Source organism: Artibeus jamaicensis, unplaced genomic scaffold (assembly GCF_021234435.1).
Source record: "Artibeus jamaicensis isolate MK-2021 breed Jamaican fruit bat unplaced genomic scaffold, CSHL_Jam_final scaffold_1031, whole genome shotgun sequence".
Lineage (NCBI taxonomy): Eukaryota > Metazoa > Chordata > Mammalia > Chiroptera > Phyllostomidae > Artibeus > Artibeus jamaicensis.
Window position 1 is genome coordinate 4,901,044 of NW_026522026.1, and position 27,657 is coordinate 4,928,700.

A 27,657-nucleotide genomic window follows, 5' to 3' on the forward strand; every position below is an offset into this window, starting at 1 on the left:
ATCCCTGTGACAATTCCGTACCTACCAACTAGTTACTTCTTAATCCCATCACCTTTTCTACCTGCTCCCCCAAACTCTCTCTCCTCTGGTAATCAGTAGTCTGTTCTCTGTATCTATAAGTCTGTTTCTATTTTGTTCTTCAGATTCCACATATGTGTGAAATCACATCATATGTCTGACTTATTTCACTTGGCATAACACCCTTTAGGTCCATCATGCTGTGGCAAGACTGAATTAGAATTTTAAAGTTGTTCTGCTCATCTTTGAAGGAATAGACTTTGACTTCCAATAGTTATCTCCCAATATATGAACACTTTGTATTTTTGTAAGCACAAGTTTATCAAGTGATTGACATACTTAATTCCTAACTTGAATCTCATGTTATTCCAGGAAGGTAGAGAGTAAGTACTCTATACGTAGGCTAAGTAAGCAATGGAATATAAATGAAGTTATACAGTATAGTACCATTTCCCCCAAGGTACTGTACTATGGTGGCTAAAGAGAGACTGAGTTAACCCTGGGACTTTGGTAAACTGGCAGTTGTTTACACTTCACCAATGTTTTAAAAAGAATTTAAGGTCACTTTCAAAGCTATAGAAAAACTATATCTAAGTAGTAGGGGTTCAGTGTGCTTTCATTCCACCATTTACTTCTCTTTATTTGAGTGGACTATCCACAAGAACCATTAGCCAGTTGAAGACTAAACACAGAACTTCAGTAAGTTGTGCTGGAGAATACAACTTCGTGCTGAGACTGAAGTGGGCTTCGTCTCTTCCTGCTCACCCAAATCTAGAACTTGGTTATCACTTGGACCACACTTGTAGCAGAGTTCAGTCCTGTCTAACCAGCTACATGAACGAACAAGACCACAGACCCACCTTCCATGTGCAGTAAGTTACCAGTGGGGTCAAAACTTGGGAGGCCTACTGGGCTCTTTTGGGGGGTATTTATTTTGTGAAATTAAATATCAGAACACAAAAAATGAAACGTTAGAGGAGTGACCATGGTGTGTGTGAGTAGTGATTTGTTCTTCAGGGAGTGTGGCTCACTGAATAACAATTCTTACCAGTTAGATCAACAACTCTCCCTGCAGTAAGAGGGTGTGCAGAGGGACAGACACCTTCCACAGCTGGCTATGTGGATGAGGAAGATGGAAGTGCTTTTATTCCTGGTCCAAGGAGAAAAAGAAATTTATCTCCTAGCATTGTTGGAACTGTAACAAAGAGTAGCAAAGTATGGTGAAAGAGGACAGTATATAGAGTAGTATAAGTTTGCATACCATACACTTGGCAAAAGTGGCAGCAGACTTCTAGCAGCTATCTTGGAAATAAAACAATCAGTTTTAAACTCCTAGTCCCCTACACAACTGTTACCTAGTCTGCAACTGGACAGAAATTCTCTCAGTGGGATCTCAGAGGACGGACTCTGGGTATACAGTGCTACACACTTCTTACGATCCCCGTAATAAACACCAGAGTGGCAAGATTCATGCCAAAGCATCACCACATTACAATGTTTAATTCAGGCTTTCTAGTGATTTTACATATTAATGATATATTAGGAAGTTCTCCATCCTAGATGATATCTGAGGGGTTTTTTTCCAAGTCAAATAAACACTGATTATTTTTCTTAGGAGGGAAAAATTAGACTTTAAAACCAGGAAAGACTAAAATTCTTGAATTGTGATAGGCATGAAAAGTCATTCTCCCAGAGCCAAATAAAGCACCAGACAGAATTTTATAAAAGTAATTACACTCAAGAATTTATTTGTTTTCATCTTTTTTAGAAATAAAAAGGTTTAAAAAACAAAAGTTGGCAAAAATGATAAAATGTAATTTTGTTATATCCTAATTGCTTAGGTGTGTTCTGTAAATTCCAAATAAGTAAAATAATATAAAAATATAATCTCAAATCTTTATAGAATGAAAAGAAAACCACATTAATCATTAAATACTCTTGGATTTTTACTCCTCCAACAGATCAATTCACAAATATAAAAACCGATGTACATTCATATTCTAAAGTACAAATCTCCAACAGCCAAGTAGTAATACATTTTATGTGCAAAGTAGATATTGCATATTTACTTGCTATGGAAAGCAGAGTACAGGCTCAATGGAGAATAATCATTAAACACTGATTACTTTTCAGAAAAATGCTTTTCAAAAATGTACCATAGTACATTGTTGATAATTATATACTTCTCAAAGTAAATAACAGCTTTTAGATATAAGTCTTTTAAAGGCTGTTTTTGAAGAGCTGTGAGGTGACATTAAAATCTGAAGAACAATAATTTGTCAGTAACCTTCTCAAAAACCAAGCCAGGAGAGGATTTTCTTTTTTTGTCCATGTGGTCAGTTTCGTTCTTATTGAAAGTTCCATGTAGCAAGAAGATACATTTCACAAACCCTGAACACAAGTTTACAATCTGTCAACTAAAGACACCACCTCTGATGTGGATGGTTTCATTCAATCCATGTTCTACCAATTTTATATCTTCTAGATCATCTTTTATGATGCTAATCAAATGGCTGAGGCCTTCCTGTTGTTGTTTCAAATGCTAGAAGGAATGTAAAAAAATTTATTAATATATTACTGTAATAACTGCAGGCATACCCCCTGGAAAGAGGGCTTTTTTCACTATTTTACTAGCAATACAGCACAGTAGATGCTCCAAATACAGTGGGCATGCACATTTACCTTTTGCTAATAGTTTTTATATAACCTACAGTAAAATACATACTGTAAAAAGCAATAAAATCAAATGAACACTATCTTCAACAGATTTTACAAAAGATGCAGATGTTTTTTAGTCTTAGCCTTTGATAACCTTTGATAACCAAAAGGTGTATTAAAACAATGCAACAAGGTACTCAAATATAGATGACTAGCAAAATAACCATTCTGAAATGGAAAATTTTCATGTTTTGGAGTACAAAGTATATAGTGATGATAATGGTGATAAGTACAATTGCTAACACTTTTTGGTGCGGGGGGGGGGGTACCAAATTACTTTATTTGAAGGAATGGTAGAAGTGGACATGAGTGGGTGACTTGGTACAAGTTATAGAAAAGGTAAAGGCAACTCCAACATGCTTTGGTTACCAGGAAGTCCCTGTGGCTGTGGGAAGCCAGCCTAAAGTTTAGGTCTCTCCACTGTCTCCCAAAATGTGCTTGTCAAAAACACACTCTGCCATGCAAGTTTGAGGGGCTGCCAACCTGCCCATGTTGGTTATGTGGTCACCTAATTCTTTGATGGATTTCACCTGGTCGTCTAAGCAGTGAGTCTCAATGAAGTCTCACAAATAAGGGTCATTTTTTTCAGTGGCCAGTTTGTTCAAGTCCAGTATTGATTGGTTCACGTTTTTTCCAAGTACAATGCACACTCCATTGCATTCAGCCCACTCTTCCACTCATCGTGTTCTGTGTCTTGATATCCTGGAGGAAAATTTGGCCACCTCACTGGTTCTGCAGCTTCATCAGTTTCTCAGCATGTTCTCTCTCCTCACAAGATTGGTGAAGAAAATGCCTGGGGAAGTTCTTCAAAGCCACATTATCGTGGTCAAAGTAGTAAGACAAGGACAGGTAGGTGTAGGAAGTGTAAAGCTCCAGATTGATCTGTTGTTTGATAGCAGCCTCTGAGTCCTCGTGGTAGTTCTGATGCACCTGTGAGGTGGACGTGATGGTCATGACAGGCCATGAAGGACAGATGGCTTCAAAGCACTGGAGCAGTGGCAGGGACCATGGGGCGAGGGAACTATGAGGAGGTGGCAGAAGGATGGATCTGAGCGGTGGCTGGGACAGGGGTCCAGCACCGGGTTCCATTCCAGTGCTGTTGAAGCAGGAAATCACAGGATCTCTCAGGGAAGACTGTCCAATCATTAACTTTGTTAAGTGTCATCCTCGGGTGTTAAGGCAATTTGAAGAGCTTCATGGGTTTTAACTAATTTGAAATTGTTTTGAACAGCTTTTTAGGGAACCCTTATCTCCTCTCCACATACAACCTGAGGTGCAGGTAATAACCTGCTCAAGGTCATAAACTAGGTGATTAGCCATGATCCAATCCCAAAACAATATACTGCTTTTCATCATTTTAGGTAGGTGTTTGTATTATTCCCCACTTTACTGCAGTCACACACTCTTTAATATACACGGTCCAGCACAAATAATGCCCCCTTTTTAATTACAAAAGCATGTAATTCTGTAACACAACAATATCACACTCAAACACATCATATGGCATTTTAGGTGAAATGCTCAAATTAATTACATCCGTATTATTACCTTATCAACCACACTCAAGCAGACGTTACTCCTGCTGAACCCTGTAGTTCTTTATTTCAATATGTTGGAATCTTTCTCAGTGATTTTATTGCAAATATTTACAATGGAATATAACTGTTTGTATGTATAGTTTCCAAGACCCTAGGAGCCAAACTATGCAATAAACCATGCAATTTTAATTACATAAAATGGAAATATCCATTCTAAAGCACATGATAAAATCAGAACTATTGATGACATTTAAAAGCATCTAAAATCCTCAGGGTCATGCTAACAGTCTTACCTAATACAGTCCATGGAATTTACTATATTTTCTTTAGACCCAGTCAATGGTTGGACAGGTTTCATTAAACCAATCTGTATTCACATTAATGAAAATAAGCTAAAGCAGTTCTTCTCACTTTGTTTATGCAATGTGAGCCTTAGACAAGTAGCTGGAGGTTCTTGGCCACCCCAACCTTTACCCAGGACCTCCAAGGGCTGAGGGGATCAATATTTATAATTTATATGTGGCATGCAGGTTGGGAAGATATGATATAGAGCAGTTACTTCTTAATCTTTAATGTGCATACAAATCACTCCGTGACCTTGATAAAATTAAGACATTCTGAAGTAAGTACAGATTCTGGTTTTCTAATGACCTTCCAGGTGCTGCTACCACCTATACATTGAGTAACAAGGTCTTGGGGAAAACTCTGGTGCCTCTATTACCTCTTTATTCATTTTTGGGGGGATGGGAGAAAGAACAATTTACTTATTTTTTATTATGGTAAAATATATGTAACAAAAATGCCCATTGTAAAAACCATTTTATAGATACAGTTCAGTAGCATTTACATTCATGGTATGAAAAAATCATTACCATCTACCTCTAGAACGTTTTCATTTTTCCAAACTGAAATTCTGTACCTATAAAACACCCAACCACATTCTACTCTCTATGAATTGAACTACTCTAGGTACCTCACAGAGGCAGAAACAAAACATATTTATCCTTTTAAACTGGCTATTTCACTTGGCATAATGTCTTCAAGGTTCAAACACGTTAACTGTGTCAGAATGTCCGTCCTTTTTAAAGGCTGACTATCCCACTGTGACTTAACTACCGCACTTTACCAACCTCTTTGTCCATCTATGGACACCTGGATTGCTTCCGCCTTCTGGCTATAGAGAATGCTGCTGCTATGAATATGGGTGTGCAAATATTTTCAGTTCCTGTTTTCAATTCTTTTAGGTATATACCCATAAGTTGAATTGCTGTATCGCATGGTAATTCCTGGTTTAAATTTTTACAAGATTTTATTTATTTTTAAACAGAGGGGAAGGCGGGGAGAGAGAGAGAGAGGGAAAGAAACATCAATGTGTGCTGACTGGGAATAAACCAGTGACCCTTTGGTTCACAGTCCAGTGCTCAATCCACTAAGCCACACCAGTCAGGGCATCGTGTTTAATTTTTTTTTTTTAAATTTATTTATCTTTAGAGGGGAAGGGAAGGAGAGAGGGAGAGAAACATCAATGTATGGTTGCCTTTCATGCATCCCCTGCTGGGAACTGGCCTGCAGGGAACCGGCCTGCAACCCAGGTATGTGCCCTGACTGGGAATCGAACCGCGATTGTCTGGTTCGCAGGCCCGTGCTCATTCCACTGAGCTACACCAGGGCTGCATCGTGTTTAATTTTTAAAGGAACTCTTTTCCACACTGACTGCATCGTTTTACACTTCCTCCAGCAATGCACAAGTGTTCTACTTTCTTCACATCCTTGTCAGCACTTACTATTTTCTGGGATCTTTTTTTTTTAAACAATAGCCATCCCAATGGATTGTGAAGTGATGAGTTCACCTTTTTAAAAAGTGCCCTCTAGTGCAACACCTACCTGCTTAATTTCTCGTAACAGATCTGCATCTATGTAGTATCTTTCTTCAGATTTGACTGCTCCAAAATGATTCTGCATCCTAATTTGGGACATCAGTTCATTAAGTCGGCCCTAAAAATAAGACTGAGTTAAATTACAACTGCTAACAGCAACCACTTCAAAAAGAGAATGTCTCCTTTTAAAAGGACACTTACTACTCTGTTAAAGGTGTCTAATTCACATGATAAGAGTCTACTTTAGAAAGAAAGTTTTTATTAAAGAGAACAAATACTTTAAAAAGTGTACAAAATTCCTCTTTTTGGAGACCAAGTGACATTTTTCTGCAGACCCACCTGACACAAATTCTACATTTATGGTTGTTTAAGTGCTTACCTTAAACTGCGTAGGCGCATTTAGTTCACACTGTATTGTATCTAGCTGAACTCGCAACTGCTCTTCATCAGCTTGGATGGCATAACCACTCTTCCTCTGAATTTCCTGTTTGATTAGGACCTATGTAAAGAATACCCACCGATAATCATAGAATCATCTCTTTTCAGTTAGGCAAGTAATTTTATTACAAGCACTTGTTGAAAGAAATCAAATGAATGGTACACTTACAATACACTGTGAATCTTAGTTAAGATTTGAGTTATGTTTGTCTATTTTTATTAGGTAAGTTACATTAGTATACTGGTATTTTCAGTGGCCATAATTTTTCATGATTAACCAATAATCTAGTCAATTCCCCCATTGAGGGGCATATATTTTGTTTCTAGTTTCGACACTACCAACGATGCTGTATTAAACATTTTTGTACATATGAGGTCTGTCTGGAAAAAGTTCAGCCATTGTTAATATAATGAGAACAGTTTGCACAACATCGATGTAACCTAGCAGCCAAGGAGAGTGGACTGGAATGCCCATGCGTGAACAATGATGACTTCACTGTACTAGTCAGTCGGGGTGGTAGACACTGGTGAGTGAGCATGTGTACTGTGCAGCCATCGATTTCAAAATGACTGAATGAGTACAGCAATGAATCTGCATCACATTTTGCATTAAGCTTGAACATTCCTCTGTGGAAACTACTCAGAAGGCTGCAGCTATGGGCAACCAGTGACTGGCAACTTCATCACAACATGCCCACTAATGCATCGCATCTGTGCAGTTTTTTGGCAAAACATTCAATCACCCAAGTGACTCAGTACCGCCACAGCCCAGATTGGGCGCCCTGCAACTTCTGGCTTTTCCCAAAACTAAAATCACCTTTGAAAGGGAAGAGATTTCAGACCATCAATGACATTCAGAAAAATATAATGGGCCAGGTGACAGCAATTGGAAGAACTGTGTGAGGTCCCAAGGTGCCTACTCTGAAAGGGACTGAGGTGTCACTGTCCTACGTCTGTCACCAATTGGTTGTAGTGGTTAAATTTTTCCCAACCTGATGAGTGTAAAGGGGGCTCACACTTTTTCTTTAATCCTCATTTCCACATTACAAACTGCCTTTACACATTCTTTACCTATATTTCAGTTGTTACTTTTGTCAAATTATAGGAGGTCTTTATATAATATAAATATTTACACTACAGCTAAAATCTGTGCTGTTTCCAAATTCAAATTTGGTTGTTTATTTTTCCCGGAAATCTATCACTTACTCATTGACAAATAGCTCCTTTTTGGTATCTTTTGCTATACAAAATTTTGTAATTCTCATATAGTCAACTTTGTTTTATTTTTTCTGGTGCTCTGACCAAAAGTCTCTCCAAATTCCTAGCCTTATAAATTTCTTAGAGTTAAGTCTTCAATCCACCTTATTTTTGTGTCATGGTGTGATACAGTGGTCCAATTTTTTTGTTCCAGATGGACAGCCAGCTACTCGTTTATTTATTAAATAAACCTACCATGCCCTTTGCTGGTGAGGCTCAATGGATTGAGCCTCAGCCCGTAAACCAAAGGGTCACCAGTGTGAAGCCAGCCAGAGCACGTGCCTGGGTTGCAGCCAGATTCCCGCTGGGGGTGTGCAGGAGGCAACCAGTCAGTGTTTCTCTTCCTGTTTCTCCCTCCCCTACCTCTACAAGTAATAAAATCCTCATCCATCCATCCATCCACCCATCCATCCATTTATCCATCCAACCAACTAAACTCCCACTCCTGTCACATTTTACTGTCTTCCTATTGGCAGATATTAATTCAGATTTTATACTTTCCTCATGACTTTATTCCTAAGTATTTTATAGTTTTTTCATCCTAGTGAAGAGTACTTTCCTGTTTCCATTAGTATTATTTAAAAAAACACTGATTTTGTACATCTTCTTATATATGATTCTAGATATTCTATCATTTACTCTAGACATACAATCATGTCATCAGCAGAAATTTGCTCTCTTTTCCAATGTTTATATTAGTTATTTAATTAGTTATTTAATGCCAGTCACTGGCTGCCCATAGCTACAGCCTTCTGAGTAGTTTCCACACAGGAATGTTCAAGCTTAATGCAAAATGTGATGCAGATTCATTGCTGTACTCATTCAGTCATTTTGAAATCGATGGCTGCACAGTACACATGCTCACTCACCAGTGTTTACCACCCTGTTCATGTATTTTAGAAAAGAGGGAAAGGAGGGAGAGAGAGAGAGACCCTGTTCATTATATTAATGAAAACATCCGAGAAAACATTAATTAATAATACTGGGGTATCAATGTTTAGTTTCTGAATGTGATTTAATACTTTGTTTCTTAGAATATTTACTGCTCACTTTGGTATTAACCTATTTTTCCTTTAATGTTTTGATATAAATTATACAGATAGATTTCCTGTTATACAACCAATCCTGCATTCCTGAAGCAATCCTAACTTAGCTACAGTATGTTCCTTTAGAATATGATAAATAGCTGAATTCTTTTTGCTTATATTTCATTCAGAACTTATGCATTTCTTTTTTGGGGTCAGATTTATTGAGGTATAACACATACAACAAATTCTCCCTTTTTAAGTGTGCAGTCCTGTGAATTTTGACAGCACATTGCGTCACCACAGCAAAAATACAGAGGGAATTCCCATCACCCCAGAAAGTCCCATTCTGCTCTGACAGCCACTACTTCACCTGCACCTCCTGCCGCCAACAACTGCTGACCTGTTGTCAGTCTCTAGTTGTGCCTTTAGCTCAATGTCACTGTGAATGGAATCACACCACTGTAGCCTTTACATTTAGCTTCTTTCACTTAGCATAATTTCCATCTCTAGAGAACTATCTGTTTATAGGTTTTTATAATAAAAATGGAGCACTAAAAACATAAAACAAGATGCAGTTGGTTTGGAAACCCTTTGGCAGTTCTAAAAGTTAAAGGGAGAGTTACCATATGATCAATTCCAATCCTAGGTTTATGTGCCCAGAAGAAATGAAAGCCTATGTCCATGCAAACGCTTGTACACAAGTTGTTAAAAGTAACATTATTTATAATAGGCACAAAGTGGAAACAACCAAAATGTTTATCAATTGACAAACATACATAAAATGTGGTACAATCATACAATGGAATAATATTTATCAATAAAAAAGGAACAAAGCCCTCTTATATGTGCAACACAGATAAACCTCGAAAACACGCTATGTAAAAGAAACCAATCACAACCTTCCCCACTGCTGCCCCTCACATATTATATGATTCTATTTACCTGAAGTGTCCTGAGTAGGCAAATCCATAGACAAAGGGCTGGTGTGTGTGTGTATGTCAGGGGGTTGGGTTTGGCTTGGAATGGGGAGTGACTGCAAATGAGCTTGGGGTTTCTTATTAGGGCTATGGAAATGTTCTAAAATTGTGGTGATGGTTACACCAGACTGTGAGTACACTACAAACCACTGAGTTGTATACTTTAACTGGATTCATTGTATAGTATGTAACTTATATCTCAGTAAAGCTGTTTAAGAAAATGGAGAAGCTGTCTATATTTTTCCTTTTGTCTAGAATAATTAACTTTGGAATTCCCTGTTTAGGGGCTAGATAAAAATCAGCAATGAAAACCATCAGGCCTTGGTGTATTTTCCCAATTAGTAAGTTTCTCAATTGCTTCTATGGTGTTTGTCTATTTAAGATGTTTACCTCTCTGTAGATTAGTTTTGGTAATTTCAGTTTTGCTGAAACTCATCTGTTTTCCTCTGTTGTCCAAATCTGTTGCCCTGAATTTAACACAATATTATTGTTCTGTATATCTGTGATAGCATCTCCTTTCTCACTAATTTTTCCCCCTTCTTCAGACTCATAAGATTTTTTTTCACATTCTTCATACTCATGAAATGTTTAGCCATTTTAATGGTCTTTTCAAATAAGTAGGCTTTCAATTTATTCTTTTATGATTAATTTTTTTCTTTCACTCACTTTACATATTTATTTCTCACTGGTTTCTTTTGGCTTAAGATGAGTACTAAGTTCCTTATTTTTTGTATTTGTATTTTGAAAATGAAGACTTTTTAAGGCTATAAATTTTCCTCTGGGTACAGCTTTTGCTGTATCCCACTGATTCTGGTATATGTTTCTGTTTTCACTATAGTTCATAATTTCAGTTTTTGTTGGTATTCATTCTTTCGTTTTGTCTTGTTAATCTGGACGTTCTATTCTTTCTCCCATCCATTAATGATTATACTCCCTTTTCTAGCACTCAAAATAAAAAATGTACTTTTCTAGTTTTATGAAAACCAAGTATTGAGGCTCTCATGCATGCTTATAGCAAGCATATTTACTTATAGCAAGATGATTTACTTCTTGACTGCTTTCCCCACTGCCTCTAATAAAATGAATTTTAGAATATTTTTGACTTTCTTTACCCAATTCTGTGAGACAGTTCCTTGAACTTCCAGGTATTACTGAGGAAGTCTGCTACTTTCAGTTTTGGTCTATTATTATTATTACCTTTTAGTCTGTTTTTTTCTGTTGCAAAAAAATCCATATTTAGCACTTCTATCACATATCTAGTCTTACAAATGTTGAAAAAAATATCCAGATTGCTACCTGTAAGGTTCTATGGGAAAGGTCCATGAGTTTCCTCTTGTATTGTGCAATTTTGGCCATAGTTGTAGTTTGATTCTTCTGTAATTCACCAATATCTTCGGATATAATCTGTTAAAAAAATTTTTAAAGGTAAATCAAGTATAGACATCACAACTATTTATCAGGTTCACCTATATACAAAGTCTAATTTGTTAAGCTAAGCCTGAGATTCATCTCTCAAAATACAAACTCTTTCCGTTTAAATCTCTTTCTATTTCTTCTCCTCTGAACATCTGAAACTTAAAAGGTACCATTTGCCCTATCTAGTGTGGCTCAGTTGGTTGGATGTTGTCTGTAAACCAAAAGGTCATGGGTTCAATTCCCTGTCAGAGCACACACCTAGGTTGTGGGTTTGATCCCTGATCAGGGTGAGAGACAACCAATCTGTCTCTCTCACATCAATGTTTCTCTCCCCCTCCCTTCCCCTCTCTTTAAAATCAACAAGCATGTCTTTAGGTGAAGATTAAAAATAATAATAAAATTTAAAAATAAAATAAATAAAAAGTACCATTCAAAAATTTCTTTAGAGCTCCAGGAAATTTATTGATGGGGCAAAGTACGTAGAAAAACAAAACATATTCTTCAGAAATAATTAACAAATTTGGTTATAAATCATATAACCAAATACACTTTCATGCCTTCGTATATCTGATTCGCTATTTGCTTGGTTAAAATTCCATACCTCTGCCTGATGAAGTATTAACTTTACAAACTGAGTTAAAATCCTATTTCCTTAAAGCTCCCCAATCAGAATTAATCCCATAATTGCTTCTATCATAATTAATCATTCGATGTCATTGACTTACATTGAGGCATTAAAAGAGGATTTAGTAGATTGTGCAAGATCTATTTTAGCATGTTCACCTGCATGTCACCTTTTAAGGAAACTTTTCAATGTTAGGCCATGCTGAAGAGTTAGCGTTAGGTAAATTAGGTGGTCATATTTTGTATTATGTAACCCACACACCCTCCCCAACCCAGTTAAAAAAGTTATGAAGACTTCTGACACAAGAATATAGCATCCTTCTCTACAAGCAATAACTAAGAAGAAACAGAAATGTTACCATTCCCAGTATTTATTGACAAACACCAAAACAATCTAGGAATTAACCCAAGAAAGAATGCACGGGATTTTTAAAGAGAATGCTTTAAAACTGTTTCAAAAACTAGAAGTCCTAGTCATAGCAATTAGACAAGAAGAATAAATAAAAGGTATCCATATTGTAAAGGAAGAATAAAACTGTCTTTATTTGCAGATGACATGATACTGTACAGAGAACCCCAAAGATTCCATCAAGATACTACTAGAACTGATACATGAATTCAGCAAAGTAGGATACAAAATTAATACCCAGAAATCAGTTGCATTTTTATATGCCAATAATGAACTAACAGAAAGGGAAATTAAGAAAACAACCCCATTCATAATTGCTTCAAAAAGAATAAAATACCTAGCAATAAACCTAATCAAGGATGTAAAAGACTTGTACTCAGAAAATTGTAAGACACCGAAAGGAAGAAAATGAAACAAATAAGTGGAAGCACATACCTTATTCATAGACAGGAAGAATTAACATCATTAAAATAGCTATACTACTTAAAGCAATCTACAGATTCAATGCAATTCCTATCAAGACACCAATGATGTATTTCACAGAAGTAAAACAAACATTTCAAAAATTTATATGGAGCCACAAAAAGCTCTGCATAACAGCAATCTTGAGAAAGAACAAAGTTGGAGGAAAAATGCTACCTAATATCAAACTATACTATAAGGCCACAGTAATCAAAACAGCCTGATTCTGGCATAAAAACAGACATATAGATCAATGGAACAGCATAAAGAGCCCAGAAATAAACCCACACTTGTATAGTAAATTAATATCCAATAAAGGAAGCAGTCACATACGATGGGCTAAAGATAGTTTATTCAATAAATGGTGTCGAGAAAAGTGGACAGATACATGCAGAAAAATGAAACTAGACCACCTTCTTACACCACACACAAGAATAAATTCAAAATGGATCGAAGACTTAAATGTTAGACCCAAAATCATAAAAATCCTAGAAGAAAACACAGGCAGCAAAATCTCAGACACTGCTCATAGCAATTTTTTATCAGATATATCTTCCCAGGCATGGGGGAAAAAGGAAAAATAAATAGATGGGACTACATCAAACTAAAGTATCTGCACAGCAAAAGAAACCATCAACAAAAAGACAACCCACTGAATGGGAGAACACATTCACCAATTATACATCTGATAAGGAGCTAATTTCTAAAATTTATATAAAGAACACAATACTACTCAAAACATACAAATAAAAAAATGGGTGAGTGGAAAAATTCAGACAATTGTACTTGAACAACAATTTTTTAAAAAACGGGCAGAGAGCCCTGGCTGGTGTAGCTCAGTGGAGTAATCAAAAAAATGGGCAGAGGACCTGAATAGACACTTCTCCAAAGAGGACATACAGATGGCCAAAAGACATATGAAAAGATGTTCCACATCACTAGTCACCAAAGAAGTGCAAATTAAACAATGAGATATCACATCACACTTGTCAGGAAGGCCATCATCAATAAATCAACAAACAAGTGCTGGCAAGGATGTAGAAAAAAGGGAACCCTTATGCGCTGGTGGTGGGACTACAGATCCGTGCAGCCACTGTGAAAAACAGTACGGAGGTTCCTCAAGAAATCAAAAATGGAACTGGCTCATTACCCAGTGATTCCACTCCTGGGTATATATATTTAGAAACTGATAACACCAGTCAGAAAATATATATATGCAGTCCTATGTTCATTGCAGAGCTATTCACAACAGCTGAAAAATGGAAGCAACCCAAGTGCCCATCGATAGACAAGTGGATAAAAAAGCAGTGGTGCATATATATAATAGAATAATGCTCAGCCATAATAAAAAATGAAATCACCATTTGCGACAGCTTGGATGGACCCAGAAGGTATTATAAGTGGAACAAGTTAGACAAAGACAAATACCATGTGAGTCACTTATATGTAGAATCTAAAGAGCAAAATAAATGAACAACAACAACAAAAAAGAAACAAACTCATACAGAGATTGGACTGATGGTTGCCAGAGAGTAGGTGTTTTGGGGACTGGGTGAAAAAGGTGAAGGAATTAAGTACAAATTTGTACTCACAAAATTGTCACAGGGATGTAAAGTACAGCATAGGGAATATAGTCAATAATATTGTATTAACTATGTATGGTGCAAGGTGGGCACTTGAAACATTGGGAGAACCACTTTCTAAAGTTTCTGACTGAAAGTAATATAAAATAATACTGAATGTAAAATATAATTGGAGAAAACACGACAATATGCTGCATTACACTGGAAGCAGGCTCTTGTCTCATGCTTACCACATCATTTGCTGACCACATCTTCCTCTCCTGTGCTTGATTTAATCTCATGTCCCTCTTGCACAGTAACTACTACACAGGCTTGTAGCCTAGAAGCAATAGGCTACACCAGACAGAGGTAGACTAGATGTGTCACAGGCTATACTACACCACCTACATTTGTGTAAGTACACTCTATGACATTTGCACGAAGTTGAAATTGCCTACGGACACATTTCTCAGTGGCACACGGCTAGGTAGGTTAAAAGTAAAAGGAAAGCAAAAGATATACCATACAAAGCTAGGGTGGCCTTATGTTAATATCAGAGAAAGTAGACTTTAGAGCAAAGAAAATTACCAGAAACAAAAAGGGACATTATATAATAATTAAAGGTAAATATGCCAAGTGAATGTAACAATCCTAAATACGTATGTACCTAACAACAGACCTTCAAAATACATGAATCAAGAACTAAAAATGAGTCCTGACCTGTTTAGCTCAGTAGATTGAGCGCAGGCCTGCGAACCACACGATCGCAGTTCGATTCCCAGTCAGGGCACATGCCTGGGTTGCAGGCCAGTTCCCAGCAGGGGACACATGAGAGACAACCATACATTGATATTTCTCTCCCTCTCTCCTTCCCTTCCCTTCTAAAGATAAATAAATAAAATCTTAAAAAAAAAAGAACTAATAAAATGAAAAGGAGAAAAAGACAAATCAACAATTACAGCTAGAAACTTCAACTCACCTATCATGACAGAACTATTAAACAAAAAATCAACAAGAATACAGAAGAACTGAATTGCCTATCAACTGGATTTCACTCATGTTAATAGAAAACACCGCCCTGGCTGGTGTAGCTCAGTGGATTGAGCACCGGCCTGCGAACCAGACAATCACGGTTCAATTCCCAGTCAGGGCACATGCCTGGGTTGCAGGCCGGTTCCCTGCAGGCCAGTTCCCAGCAGGGGATGCACAAAAGGCAACCACACATTGATGTTTCTCTCCCTCTCTCCTTCCCTTCCCCTCTAAAGAAAAATAAATAAGATCTTAAAAAAAAAAAAAAAGAAAGAAAACACTACCCAAGAATAGCAGAATACACATCTTTTTCAAAGGCATGTGGGTTAAAAACCTTAACAAAGTTAAAAGAATTGAAATCATACAAAGTTCTCTGACTGTAAAAGAACTAGACTAGAAATACACAACAGAATAATAGGAAAATTTCCAAACACTCTGAAATGAAAATACTTCTAAATAATCCATTAGTCAAAAAACCCAACAATCAAATAGAACTCTCAGGGAAAATCAGAAAACAGTTCAACGGGATCACGACAAAAGTGTAACATTACCAAAATTTGTGGGACTCAGGTAAAGCAGTGCTTCGAAGGAAATTAATAGCATGAAATGCTTATATTAGAAAAGACAAAAGGCCTCAAATTAATATCCTGTTGCTACCTTAAGAAACTTAAAAACAAGAGAAAAATAAACCAAAAGCAAGCAGAATAAAGGAAATGGTTAAGGGCAGAAATTAATAAAATTTTAAACAAAACTAAAGAAATTAATGAAAACATAAGATGACAAAAGGTCCAGAAATAATGTCACATGCAAAACCATGCTGGAATTTCCAGCCAGTAAAAGGAATAGTAACAGAAAGGATGAGTGACTATGATGTTCAATTACCTACAGAGCTGTCACAAAAAGAACAGCAGTCACCTACAAAGAAACACCAGAGCAAACGCCTGCGAAGTACAAGGCAGATGCGGGATCAATGTAAGAAAGGGAACTTGTATCAACTAGAGTTAGCTGACAGTGTAATGAATGGGCTGATCCATAAACAGTAAGCTTTTCATTACTCAGACAGAAGCCAAATGATCAATCTCAGCAGGAATTCAATGTAAGAATTTGGAGGTGACCTTTAAGAACCTTTAGATATTTGATTACAAAAGTCTACTTTATAAAATAAAATATTACCTAGATTTATGCATTCAGTAATTTAAATCTGCTCAATTAACCTATAATTACAACAATATAATCATAATTATAGCCTTCATTTTTATTATAAGGTCCTGTAACTTTTATTTATTAAATAAATACTATACATTCTCTGTCTGGAATTGGAAATGAAAGTCTAACTTGATAAGCCAACATTTTTTAATTCATCAATGAAATATAACAAAATAGATTTACATGATTTTGGAGACTCTACATTAAAGGAAGTTGTATAATACTATAATTGTTAATTTGCAGCACACACTACACTGTTCCCTCTAGGACAAAATAATAACTAACAGACATGGTAAAAAGAAATGTCTGTGGTCCCTTTTACTCCTCCCAGGGCCAGAGAAGGAAAATAAATGCTTACATCTAATCTGGTTTGATGTTGCTTAGTCATCTGATCTTGAACCTTCAGTCTTCGAAGAAGTTCTTTGAAACCCACCATTGGTACAGGAATTAACCTGAAGAAATTCAAGTGGTCAATTTTCAGACCTTACATCTAATATAACAAAATATAAGAAGTTAATAAAGTTTTTATAATAATATTCATATAACTTCACATTAAATTTGTAGAGTTTAATGGTAGATCTATGACTATGAAATCAACAATGTATTACCATGAAGATTTTATTCAACCTCCCTATTTTACAAATGAGGAAATATAGTTTAGTAAAAAGCTGTGTTATTAAATGCAAATATGATTAGGATACTGGTAGTCAGATTTCAATGTTTTCACATTATGCTGCCTTACAATAGTCAACATTTTTAAAAAAGCAATAGAAATAAAAATGAACTCACCTAAAATGTAAGAATTATAATGAATAGCTTGCATTTGTTTGCTTTCCTAGTAGCAAATATAAGTTCTTATATGAAAATATAAGTTCTTATATTAAAACAAGATAAAGATACACTTACTTTTCAGGATCAGGGTTATCCACCTTGGCTTGTTCCCAGATAATAGGATCAACACCTACCACAAAGAAGAAATATTTTTTCTAAACCAATTATTTTCCAGCTTTTTACCTGTATGAAGGGCATTCCCAAAGTTAAGACACAAAACCCATAAGCTGTAATGAAAAATGGCTATTAAATATGACCAACACAAAAATAAAAATTTTTGTAAGATAAAGCTAAAAAAAAAGGTGTAAATAGGTAAGAAACTAATATAACCTATAAAACAGATTAACCTTCAGAACATAGAAAAAGCTCCTATAAATCAGAAAGGAAGACAAAAAAAAACACAATAGAAAGAAAATAGGTAAAGGACATCAGAAAATCTTTCATGATGAGAACACATTCAGGTTTTACTTGAAGACTCAGTTAAAACAAGAGATAAACTAGAAAAAAATTAAAAATATATTGAGTACATTACCTTTGGGTAGATGGATTATAGACTATTTTTCTTTAGTTTGTTATTTCCCAAAATTTCTAGTAACATATCAGTTATGTAATAATAATAAACTAGAATGAATTAAAAAAATAAAAACTATGTCCCAAATAAGCAGATATGTGATAAGCTGACACTGGTTTCATTAACATGAATAAACACCTCCAGATCTTTCATTTCCTCAACTCCATGAGTAGAGAAACATACCAGCAGGAGGATTCTGTAAAAGCTGTTTGATCTGTGCAGGAGAAAGTTCTGTTCTAGTCATGGACAGGGTTACACCAAGTTGCTGCAGCTGTGTTTTTATATTGGTTTGTTCAAAATGGGCATATAGTGTGGTAGCTGGAACTCTTCTTGAAGTACCGTTTGGAGAACGCTCAATAACATAAATGACAACTTCTGTCCTGGGGGAAAAATAACCAAGTTATAAAATATGGAGCATATAACTTATAGTGACAGTTATCAACAAAAAAAAACCGCAACCCGCCTGACGAGGCCAACCGAGCCCCAGCACGTGATTTTAAAAGCACGTTAGCTGAACTAAAAAAAAGGCTGCTTTAGAAGGGAATTAAAACTTTTTTCTTTAATCTTGAAAAATAAACTCTTAATGTTCTGTTCACTTAAAAATCAACTTAAGTGATAAAGAGACAAGTTATTTGTAAAAGGTCTGCTTATCTACAAAGTTCTAGGTAAATATCATTTATTATTTTTTCTAGATTTGAGAAGTACTTTGGAGATTTTCTTGAAGCTTATGGGTTGCTTTACTATGATTTAAGACTAAGAAGTAAAATCTGCTTTCAGTTGCATCCTAAAGTAAATGTCTTGCCACTAAGTACGAAAATTATAGACAAGGAAAGTTAATCAATCATATTTACCCATGAATAAACATGAATAGTAATCAGTTAAAACTTTCCTTCACAGATAGACACAGGATAAAAGCTATGGGTGGGAAGTGGGATAATTAAAAGGTGGAGGGACCGAGCAAAAGGGGAAAAAGGGCACATGAACAACAGTGTGGGGATTGTAATTGTGGCAGGGAGAAGGGGGTTGTTGTAAGGGGGCTAAATGGTAATGGAAAAAATACAATAAACTTCTTTTAAAAAACAAAGGTGCTGTGAACATTACACAGGTTTTTGTATAACATAGGTTTTCATATCTCTGGAATAAACATCTAAAAGTGCAACCCCCCCAAAAAAACAAATCCCAAAACTTTCCATTACTGTTTTTGTGGCCCTTGGTATTCACATAGCCATGGCTAATATCTCTTCCTATTTCTAAGAGAAAAATCTAAATTATTAGCATCTAATAAGTTATAAAATCCAAGATTTTTTTTAAAAGCTTTTAAACGTTTCCACATAAACACTGAAAAATCACTAGCTAACAAATAATTATTCTGCTCTGAAATTTAATTGGGGCTTTAGCAACAAAAACACTTGATCACTCTCAGGCCCAAGGCACACAGAAATAAACAGTGTGTTTATCGTATACTTACTGATCATCTGGCAATGTTTTGATACCCTCTACATTAACTGTAAGGGTCTGGTTTCCTCCCAAAACTTTATGCAACGATTCTACCAACTGCTGTTGCTGGCTTCGAATATCTGTTTCTTTTTTGTTGAAAACTAACACCACTAGCCCATCTTCATCTTTATTATTGGGCATACAACTATAACCTACCGCCTGTGGGATGACAAAATAAATAACATCAATAATATGTACAGATCTTAAATCAAGTATTTAATATTAACGGCTTCATATCTGCTAAAATGGGGAAAAGCTTCATATCTCGTAATGAGGGAAATAATGATTCTTACCTCCTAGGAGGTTACACAATTAATTATAAAGAGAAATTCTTTTACCCCAGAATAACATATAGAGTGAAATTAAAAATTCCTCAACCGAATAACTAAGCAGCTTTTGCCTCTGAAAAACTTGGATACGGAGCTCTGGGAGCTTCTGCACACAGCTGAAACCACTCCTCCTGTCACCGAGAGTGAGTGCTGAAGTCACAGACCGAGATGCAAGTTACTCTACTATGCACTAGACTCACAGAGTCTGAAGTCTGAGATATGACAAATTATCCTTCTAGAGAATTACTCTTTTAGATAGCCTTTTTTTCCTTTGTTACCACTTAAAATTCAAGTTTGTAAAAAGAATTTAAATTTATTCTAGATTAGTTCATTATGCATTTTACCATATGTATGTTATCAACTTAAAAAAAGAAAAAGATTGTTATATTTTAATAAAATATCATTTATTATTTAATGTGTTATATTTAACCTATGTCTACTGTATATGTCTTAGTCACTAAAAAAAGGTTTTAAATTTTCAAACACATTAAAAAATCCTTTTTCTTAACAGTGGTAAGATAAAAAGATGTTCTTTAACAAGATCGGCTGGTAACTTCTGTTGTTTAACCATGTTCAGGGGGCTGATTCTAGGCTTTGAGCTCCAAACACAGACTTATGTACACATTGATTAGGTTTAAGAGACTGACATAGGCCCACAAAACTCAAACGAGGCTGAAGCAAACTGGACAGCAATGCATTAATTTGTTATAAAAACACACCACAAGTTGACCTAAATACTCTCATGGGCTGAGGAACAGAATCTGAGAAGTCAGATTCAAACGGGAAGGTTGTTTGGTGGCCATGGAATCAGAACAAAGAAAACAGACTGCACTGTTTTAATGGCTTTGGCGCTGAGCTATAATAGCTACAGTAGGAATCTACATGCCAAGTAGAACAGACACTCCTGTATGCTGGTTAGGGTGTACTTTTCTGGACAGTGTTAGACAAATACCACTAAATTCTAGTTTTAAGTCTCCCTTTAATCTTGGATGCCAAGCAAATCTTTCCCCTTTTGTTGACGTTTTTCCCTCAGTTATAAATTACATACTAGTCACACCTTCTTTCAGTTATATTCTGGTCACTTTCAATCACATATATGTATGATCACTTCAATCTTATAATTTTTGTATTTTTAAAACAAAAGCAAATTGTACCATGTTCAAGGAATACTGAATAACCAAGCAATTATTTTCTCGGTATTGCTTTAATTCAAATATCATATTCTCTCATATACACTCTTCAAGTACAAATACCTTAAATCGGCAAAAGGGATTTTCTTGTGTGAATTCCACTGGTGGAATATTATTGTTGAAATAGCCTTTTCCTGTTCCCCAAAAGGCCTGCAGTTGATTCCATTTCGCTAAAATAGCATCTCTCTCGTCTCCTAACAGCGTTGGAGCAGAAAGAGCACTCGCAGTGTTTATGAGTTGGTTGGACTGGGTGGGAGCTTGTGTAGGCTGACTGAAGAGACCACCTAATGCTAAAAATACAGCCCAAATTAGTATTAAAAAAATCAATTCAGATCCTAGGTATGGTAGGCAGAACAGTGATTCCCCCAGAAAAAGATGTCCACATCCTAATCCTCAGAACCTGTAAATGTTAAATTACACAGCAAAAGGGACTACTGTGGGAATTATCCTGGATATCACAGGGGACTCAACATAATCACAAGGGTCCTTAAAAGGGAAGTCAGCATCAAAGTGAAATCTGAAGATAGAGGAAGGAGCTATAAGCCAAGAATCCCAGGGAGTCTAGAAGCTGGACAAGGCAAAGGAACAGCCGCTCCTCTAGAACCTCCAGAAGTCACACAGCCCTGCTGACGCACTGGTTTTAACCCTGTGAAGCCCGTTTCTGGATTTTGGAGCTACAGAACTGTAAGACAATAATACATAGGACAATCCTTACAATGTTAAACTTGCTTTCCTAATGATATCATCTCAGTACAATTAACTCCATTATCATAAATCAAATTAGGATCCATGCTATTTAGAGCCACACCAAAAAAATTAAAAAGCACAAGGATATGAAAAAGTAAATTTCATGAAGTTGCAAAATGATCTTTAAAACAACCTTTATTGCTATTATACTTATATAATAAATACAAATTAGATACATAATAATCATTATATGAATGTTTATCAGTATTAGCTTAATAAATGCTTTTCCTTCTCTTATTTCAAAGAAATATATAGTGAAAAGAACAAATGGACTAACCATAGGATTCTAGGACAAAGCTTTAGCTGGCTTTGTAACTTGGGGCAAGTTGCTTAACCTCTCTGTGTTACAATTTCTCCAACAGAAGGAAGGGTGAAGTTGTTATATCATCAATATTTCCTAAGTGCAAGACAAGTGAGTACCCCCGGTATATGATATTGCTGTCACCCAACAGCTGCGTTACTAAACGAACCATCCACATAACAAAAAATTCTCTTTTAAAGTCTCAGTTTGGTGCCAGTATGCCTCTCATGTTTCATGACACCTGCCATCTCACTTTTCAACAAAGGGCTGATCAAATCTAAGGCCCAGGGCTTTAAGCAAAAACATCTGGCTAGAATTTATTAACACTATTGTATTTTCTTTGTACTCACTTTTTCAATATGGATTTTAGAGAAAGGAATGGAGAGAGAAACATTAATTGGTTGTCTCTAACATGTGCCCTGACTGGGGATCGAACCTACACCCTTTGGGTGTATGGGATGATGCTCCAACCAACTGAGCCACCTGACTAAGGCTCTTTGTACTTAGTTTTGATTATTTTTACTTCAAAGCAAATGACACTGGTTTTCCAAGTATAGCAAGAAATACAGCACACAAAGGAATATGTTAAATTATACCACAGGCATGCAATTAGTCAAGCCTTGACTTAAAAACTCTATTGGACAAATAAGCTGATTTCTTCAACAAACCGAATAAAAAAGAAAGCACTAAGAAAGGAACTTAGAGAGAGTTAAGACAAATAAAGCAATACTATTTACACTCTTAGTGACAAAATTATAAAAGGAAGTGATTAGGAGGGCAATGTGGAGGGCTTCTGAAGTGGCTGGCCAGGGTCCACCTCCTGACTAAGTGATCACAGGGATGGTCACCTTACACATAATTCATCAAGCTGTACTTTTGTGTAGTTTTCCTTTTTCTTTTTTTAGCAATAACAACAAAACATTTCAATGGAATGGTACTAATCCCGATCATGTCAATCAGTCTTCTCCCCAACTGTTATGATCATATACACAAGAAGTAGCTTTTGGAATGCTGTGGAATATAATATTTATAATTCTTTTAAAAAAGTTATCCAGCCCTGGATGGATAGCTCAGTTGATTAGAGCATTGTCGTGATACACCAAGGTTGTGGGTTCGACCCCTAGTCAAGGCATATACAAGAAGCAACCAATGAATGCATAAATAAGTGGAACAACAAATCAATGTTTCTCTTTCTAAAATCAATTTAAAAATAAATAAAAATTGAAAATAAATTATAGTTATCCACTACAGTGTTCTGAACAGTGCACTCAATAATGTTACTATACTGTTATAATTTTATATTGGAAGTAAACCGAAAACCTCACACTTACTGGTTTGTTGCTGTTGCTGCTGCTGGGTATTAAATCCTCCAAATCCCAGTCCAGTTCCCAAACCAGTACCTAAACCAGTACTAGTTCCAGTTGTGCCAAAACCAGTACCAAATCCAAAACCTTTGTTCTGAGTACCACCGAAGAGTCCTTTAAATGAAGAATTGAAATTGCGTAAGTAAAAAAAAAAAAAAATCTGACTTCTACTGCTCACCCCATTTACTGCTACAAATGACTTAGATTGTCCTCTTACCAGTAGTGCCTGTGTTAGTTGGTGCAGAAAAGCTGAACGCAGAACCTGCTGTTGTAGCTGTTGTCCCAAATCCTCCGAACCCACCTAATTATAAGCAGATAAATAAAATAGAAAGGAAGAATCTTTTGTATACATGAGGTGATTTCTTCTCCAAATTATTTAATAATTGCTACATATCAAAATATACTGATCTAATTTTCATTTCTCTACTTTCGACATCATTATTTTTCCCATAAATTACTTTATTGTTGTTCAATTTCAACATTATTTAAAAAAGAACTATTCTATTGTACTAATCAAGAAGTACATGTTACAAGAAATAAGTGATTAAATATTTAAACTGGAATACCACAATGCAATATATACCCTTCAACTAAAGAAGTGATTAACAGTTACAGCTGAGAAAACATGTTAAGCCTATTGCCGTTATATTTAACAAACTCTAAAATGGCTACATATGTACTTTTACAGTATGGACTGCAAATTCAAATGCCTGTAAGATTTAGGCTGCTAACACTATGAGTGGTGGAATTGTTGGATGTGAACAGTTCTTTTAAATGGCAGCAGTTCCTAAATTCCAGCAGACCACTGCTGTAGGAGAATGGCAGTTTACAAGTGTTATATACTCTCATTTTTCCCAAAAGAAATAGGTCTAGACTTTCTTCATAAAATACAGAAATTTAAACCTAAATTCAGTTGCCTGATTTTTTTTTTCAACTAATTCACATGTTTTTTAAATAGTGTGCCAAAAGATCATAATGGTAGAGTGTGTTGTTAGTTTGCACCCTTGGCTTTGGTCAATTAGTTTATATTCTACTCTAGCTTATATTCCAACTTAGTCTCCACTGAGACTAGGCAACTTTTCAGAGAAAACATACCAGCACAGTGACCTCTGTACAACAAGAATGTGTTTCTTCAAGAAGGCATAAGGGAAGAAAACCCAAGTGGAAGGCAGTGGCTGGGGAAGTAGACAGAGCTGTCATAGGCCTCTATGTGATATCTATCACAATTTGGCAACTCTGACATATACAAATTCCACTTCTGGGTAAGTCTAGAGACAAAATTACTCTTAACTATATCTTAACTTGACAGATGAATAGAATGGAATATTACCCAATCTAAAATTATTTCATGTTTCTCCCTTATTTTCAGTCTTTCCCTGATTGCCAATGTGGCATCAAAAAGACTTTTTTGTTTGAACCATTAGTGCTCTCTGAGCTCTGCCACAAATTTCCTGGGAGTCGAACTTTTAATTCCATATATTTCTGGTATAAGAGACAGAGATTCTCCAACATTGTAACATCAAAAATATAAGAAAAAACCCCAATCCTCTGATATTCGTATACAAGTCTGACAGGGAAAATCACCAGGAACAGGCTGCATACTGCGTGCAGTCACCACCACTGTACTCTCTTGTATGTTCTACTGCAGCACTGCAAACATTTTTTGATAAAAATCACCTAAGTGCTGATGACTGTTCTTAATCATTTTCATTTCTCCTCACTTTCATAGCAAAACTATTAGATACATTCTGAATTGGCTACATCATAAAAACATCAGTCAGGATCTTATCATGTGCCTTAATGCCAAAAGTGTTTATTATTAATAGTAATCTGCAAGGACACAAAATTAAAAAGTAGACAAAAAATTCTATCAGTCCTTTGCTGAAGACAAAGTTAATGAGCATATGTATATAAAAGTAATTAAAAGAAGTTATATTATCACAACTTGAAACTTAACAGTGATTAACTCCAAATGAATATGAAATCAAGCAAATACCAACAGATTCATTTATTGTTGGTGAATTACAACTGGGTGGTTTTATCTAGAAACACAGATTTGAAAATAATGTTTCTGTTTTACCCAGTGCCAATTTTAAGCAAACAGGAAAAATTAAACATACCAAATGACAGTAATTGTGATTTCTTTAAACATAGCTTAATGATAATGGATTATTTTATCTTTGGAATTTTCAAGTATTCTTTAACACGTTTTCAATCAGATGCCAAAGTGGTACTCACATTATAGTAACAAATGACTGCACAAAATACTAGACTTCTCAAGTAGGTTGTAGGGAGTAAATAAGTTTTAGGGAATACAATTTACCAAATGCATATAATTGGCATGGGCATAAGTGCTATAATGTAAGAAAATATGGACAATAAATTCATATACGAGCAGCTGAGGAACAAGACTTTTCTATAGGGTCATGGTACATAAAGTATACATAGACCTATTTTAAATTTAAATATAGACACACATATTATAGTTTGTGTTTCACAAATTTTTCAATGAACTTCAAACAATCCACCAAAAGAGTAAAATCTTCATAATTATAGTTTTGAATACAAAGATCTCTAACCTATCTTTCAGAAGTCAATGCTGACAATAGATTGCACTCTGATCATTTTGTAAATTTTCCAGGAAAAGAATTGGGGATTCTTTCTATAATTACTGTACATATCCTATAGAAATGTATACTAATTTGTTGGGTTGAAAAAGAAATGCATTATTATTATACGGGTTAAAAAACAAGACAGGTCACTGCTGTTCGTATAAGATTTGTTCTCTTGGAAAACACAAGGACAGTCAAATGAAATTCCAATGAAAGATGTAGGAAAAAATGAAAAAACAAAAGTGACTGCAGGAGTCCAAGAATCCCAAGAAAATGGGCCTGACTGCTGAGTTTTTACTTTGGGAAAGATATCTAATAATTTGGAAGACATATTCTACTCAAAAATAATAATCCATTCCAAATTCTTACCACCTGAAAGTTATATTCTGTTCAACTCAATACAAACTTAAAAAAGGAACATTATAACTTCCAAGACTTCCCAAAACCAAATCTTTTATGGTAGTCAAAACTTGATAAAATGTTATTGATTCGACATTAAAAGATAAATTTCCTTTCCTTATTAGACAAGTCGCTGTTCTTACCCAAACTCTGGGAATCAAAATATTCTTGGACTCCAGCTCCCAACATTCGTTACACATACGACCCGCAGTATCTACCTGCACTTGCCAGACTGTTACCAAAATTGAACGGAGTCGCCGAGGTAGTAGGAACACCGAAATTCCCAATATTAAAGTTCACTGCAGGATTAGCAGTTAATCCGAAACCCCCAAAATTAAACCCACTGGCGGTGGAGTTGGCAGTCTCAAGCCCACCAAATCCTGATAGGCATGTAGGCAAAAAATAAAAATAAAAATAAAAAATAAAAGGGGAAAGGGGGAAGAAGAAAAGAAAGCAAGATAGGATTAGAAGAGTATGCAGGAAGTTTCACGGAAGTGAACAAAAGACAAACCTTGACTTTGCTCCAAACCAGGTCAGAAAACGGAGGTGGGGACAGGAGGTAGGAGCCAGGAGCTTAAAGTTCCCTGGGGGAATCCCTCGAGGGCTGGGAATGGAGGAACCTTAGGGCAGAGCCAGGGTCCCCCAGACCTATCCTGTCCCTGGCCAACAGCGGGGTGCACGCGAGCGTTCCCGCCACTACTAGAAGCTTAGGTGCGGAGGGGAGGGCGGGTCTCGGGAAAGGAAGACAGGTAGCTAGCTGCCTCTGGTCTCTCCTACTCCCCGGCGGCGGGAAGCGAACTTTAGGAGGTCAAGGCCTGGCTGGGAACCGAGCGCAAGGAGCGAGATCCGGGTTGGGCCCCGAGTCCCCTCGCGGCCTCATCTGGAGCCGCCCCGGCCGGTTCTGCTGCCGCCCGCCCTTTTCCGAAGCCCTAAAGTCTCCGTGCCGGCAGGGAACCTCAGGAACCCCAAGCAGGAGACTCTGGACCGAAGCGGACCAGAGACCTCCCCTGGTTCCCAAGAGAAGGTCCGGAGGGATCACTCACCCGCGGGGGCTGCAGTGGCCGCAGCGGTGCCCGAGGTGCCCGAGGGAGCCCCGAAGTTGAAAGCCATGTCGCGGGAGCAAGGAGCGGAGAAGCCGCTCCCGCGACAGTCGGTGCACTCCCCTTTTTGATCCGGCGGAAAATTTGCCAGATCGCGCAGTTCCGCCTCTTTCCTGGCCTAGCCTATGAGGCCGGAACGCCGGAAGGACACGGAGGG

At 36.5% G+C, this 27,657-nt stretch overlaps 1 protein-coding gene and 1 pseudogene across 2 annotated transcripts; both read right to left on the bottom strand.

The window, feature by feature from the left end:
* NUP54 (nucleoporin 54) lies at positions 1 to 27,634 on the bottom strand. Of its 2 annotated transcripts, XM_037150220.2 has the most exons (13): positions 27,444 to 27,634; positions 26,619 to 26,780; positions 23,607 to 23,690; positions 23,357 to 23,503; positions 21,041 to 21,267; positions 19,430 to 19,617; positions 18,145 to 18,341; positions 17,466 to 17,520; positions 16,918 to 17,011; positions 11,148 to 11,255; positions 6,531 to 6,650; positions 6,159 to 6,269; positions 1 to 2,560 (listed from the first exon to the last, which is right to left on the bottom strand). In XM_037150220.2, exons 1-13 carry the CDS (start codon positions 27,508 to 27,510, stop codon positions 2,432 to 2,434), a joined length of 1,689 nt encoding a protein of 562 aa, XP_037006115.2. In that variant the 5' UTR covers positions 27,511 to 27,634; the 3' UTR covers positions 1 to 2,431. The 2 variants fall into 2 exon arrangements, with proteins under 2 accessions (XP_037006115.2, XP_037006114.2); XM_037150219.2 differs by lacking the exon at positions 26,619 to 26,780 and having other exon boundaries at positions 27,444 to 27,628.
* Positions 2,568 to 6,152, bottom strand: LOC119052821 (ferritin heavy chain-like; annotated as a pseudogene).
* Positions 27,635 to 27,657: the final 23 nt, after the last annotated feature.

What these genes read in the sequence shown, in the direction of transcription:
- NUP54 (XM_037150220.2), bottom strand. Translation starts at nt 27,510, where the DNA reads ATGGCTTTCAACTTCGGGGCTCCCTCGGGCACCTCGGGCACCGCTGCG. An exon ending in GGCCACTGCAGCCCCCGCGG is followed by an intron (nt 26,781 to 27,443) that starts GTGAGTGATCCC and finishes CATGCCTATCAG; the next exon opens with GATTTGGTGGGCTTGAGACT. An exon ending in TTTCCCATAGAACCTTACAG is followed by an intron (nt 6,651 to 11,147) that starts GTAGCAATCTGG and finishes TTCTTTACATAG; the next exon opens with GTCCTAATCAAACAGGAAAT.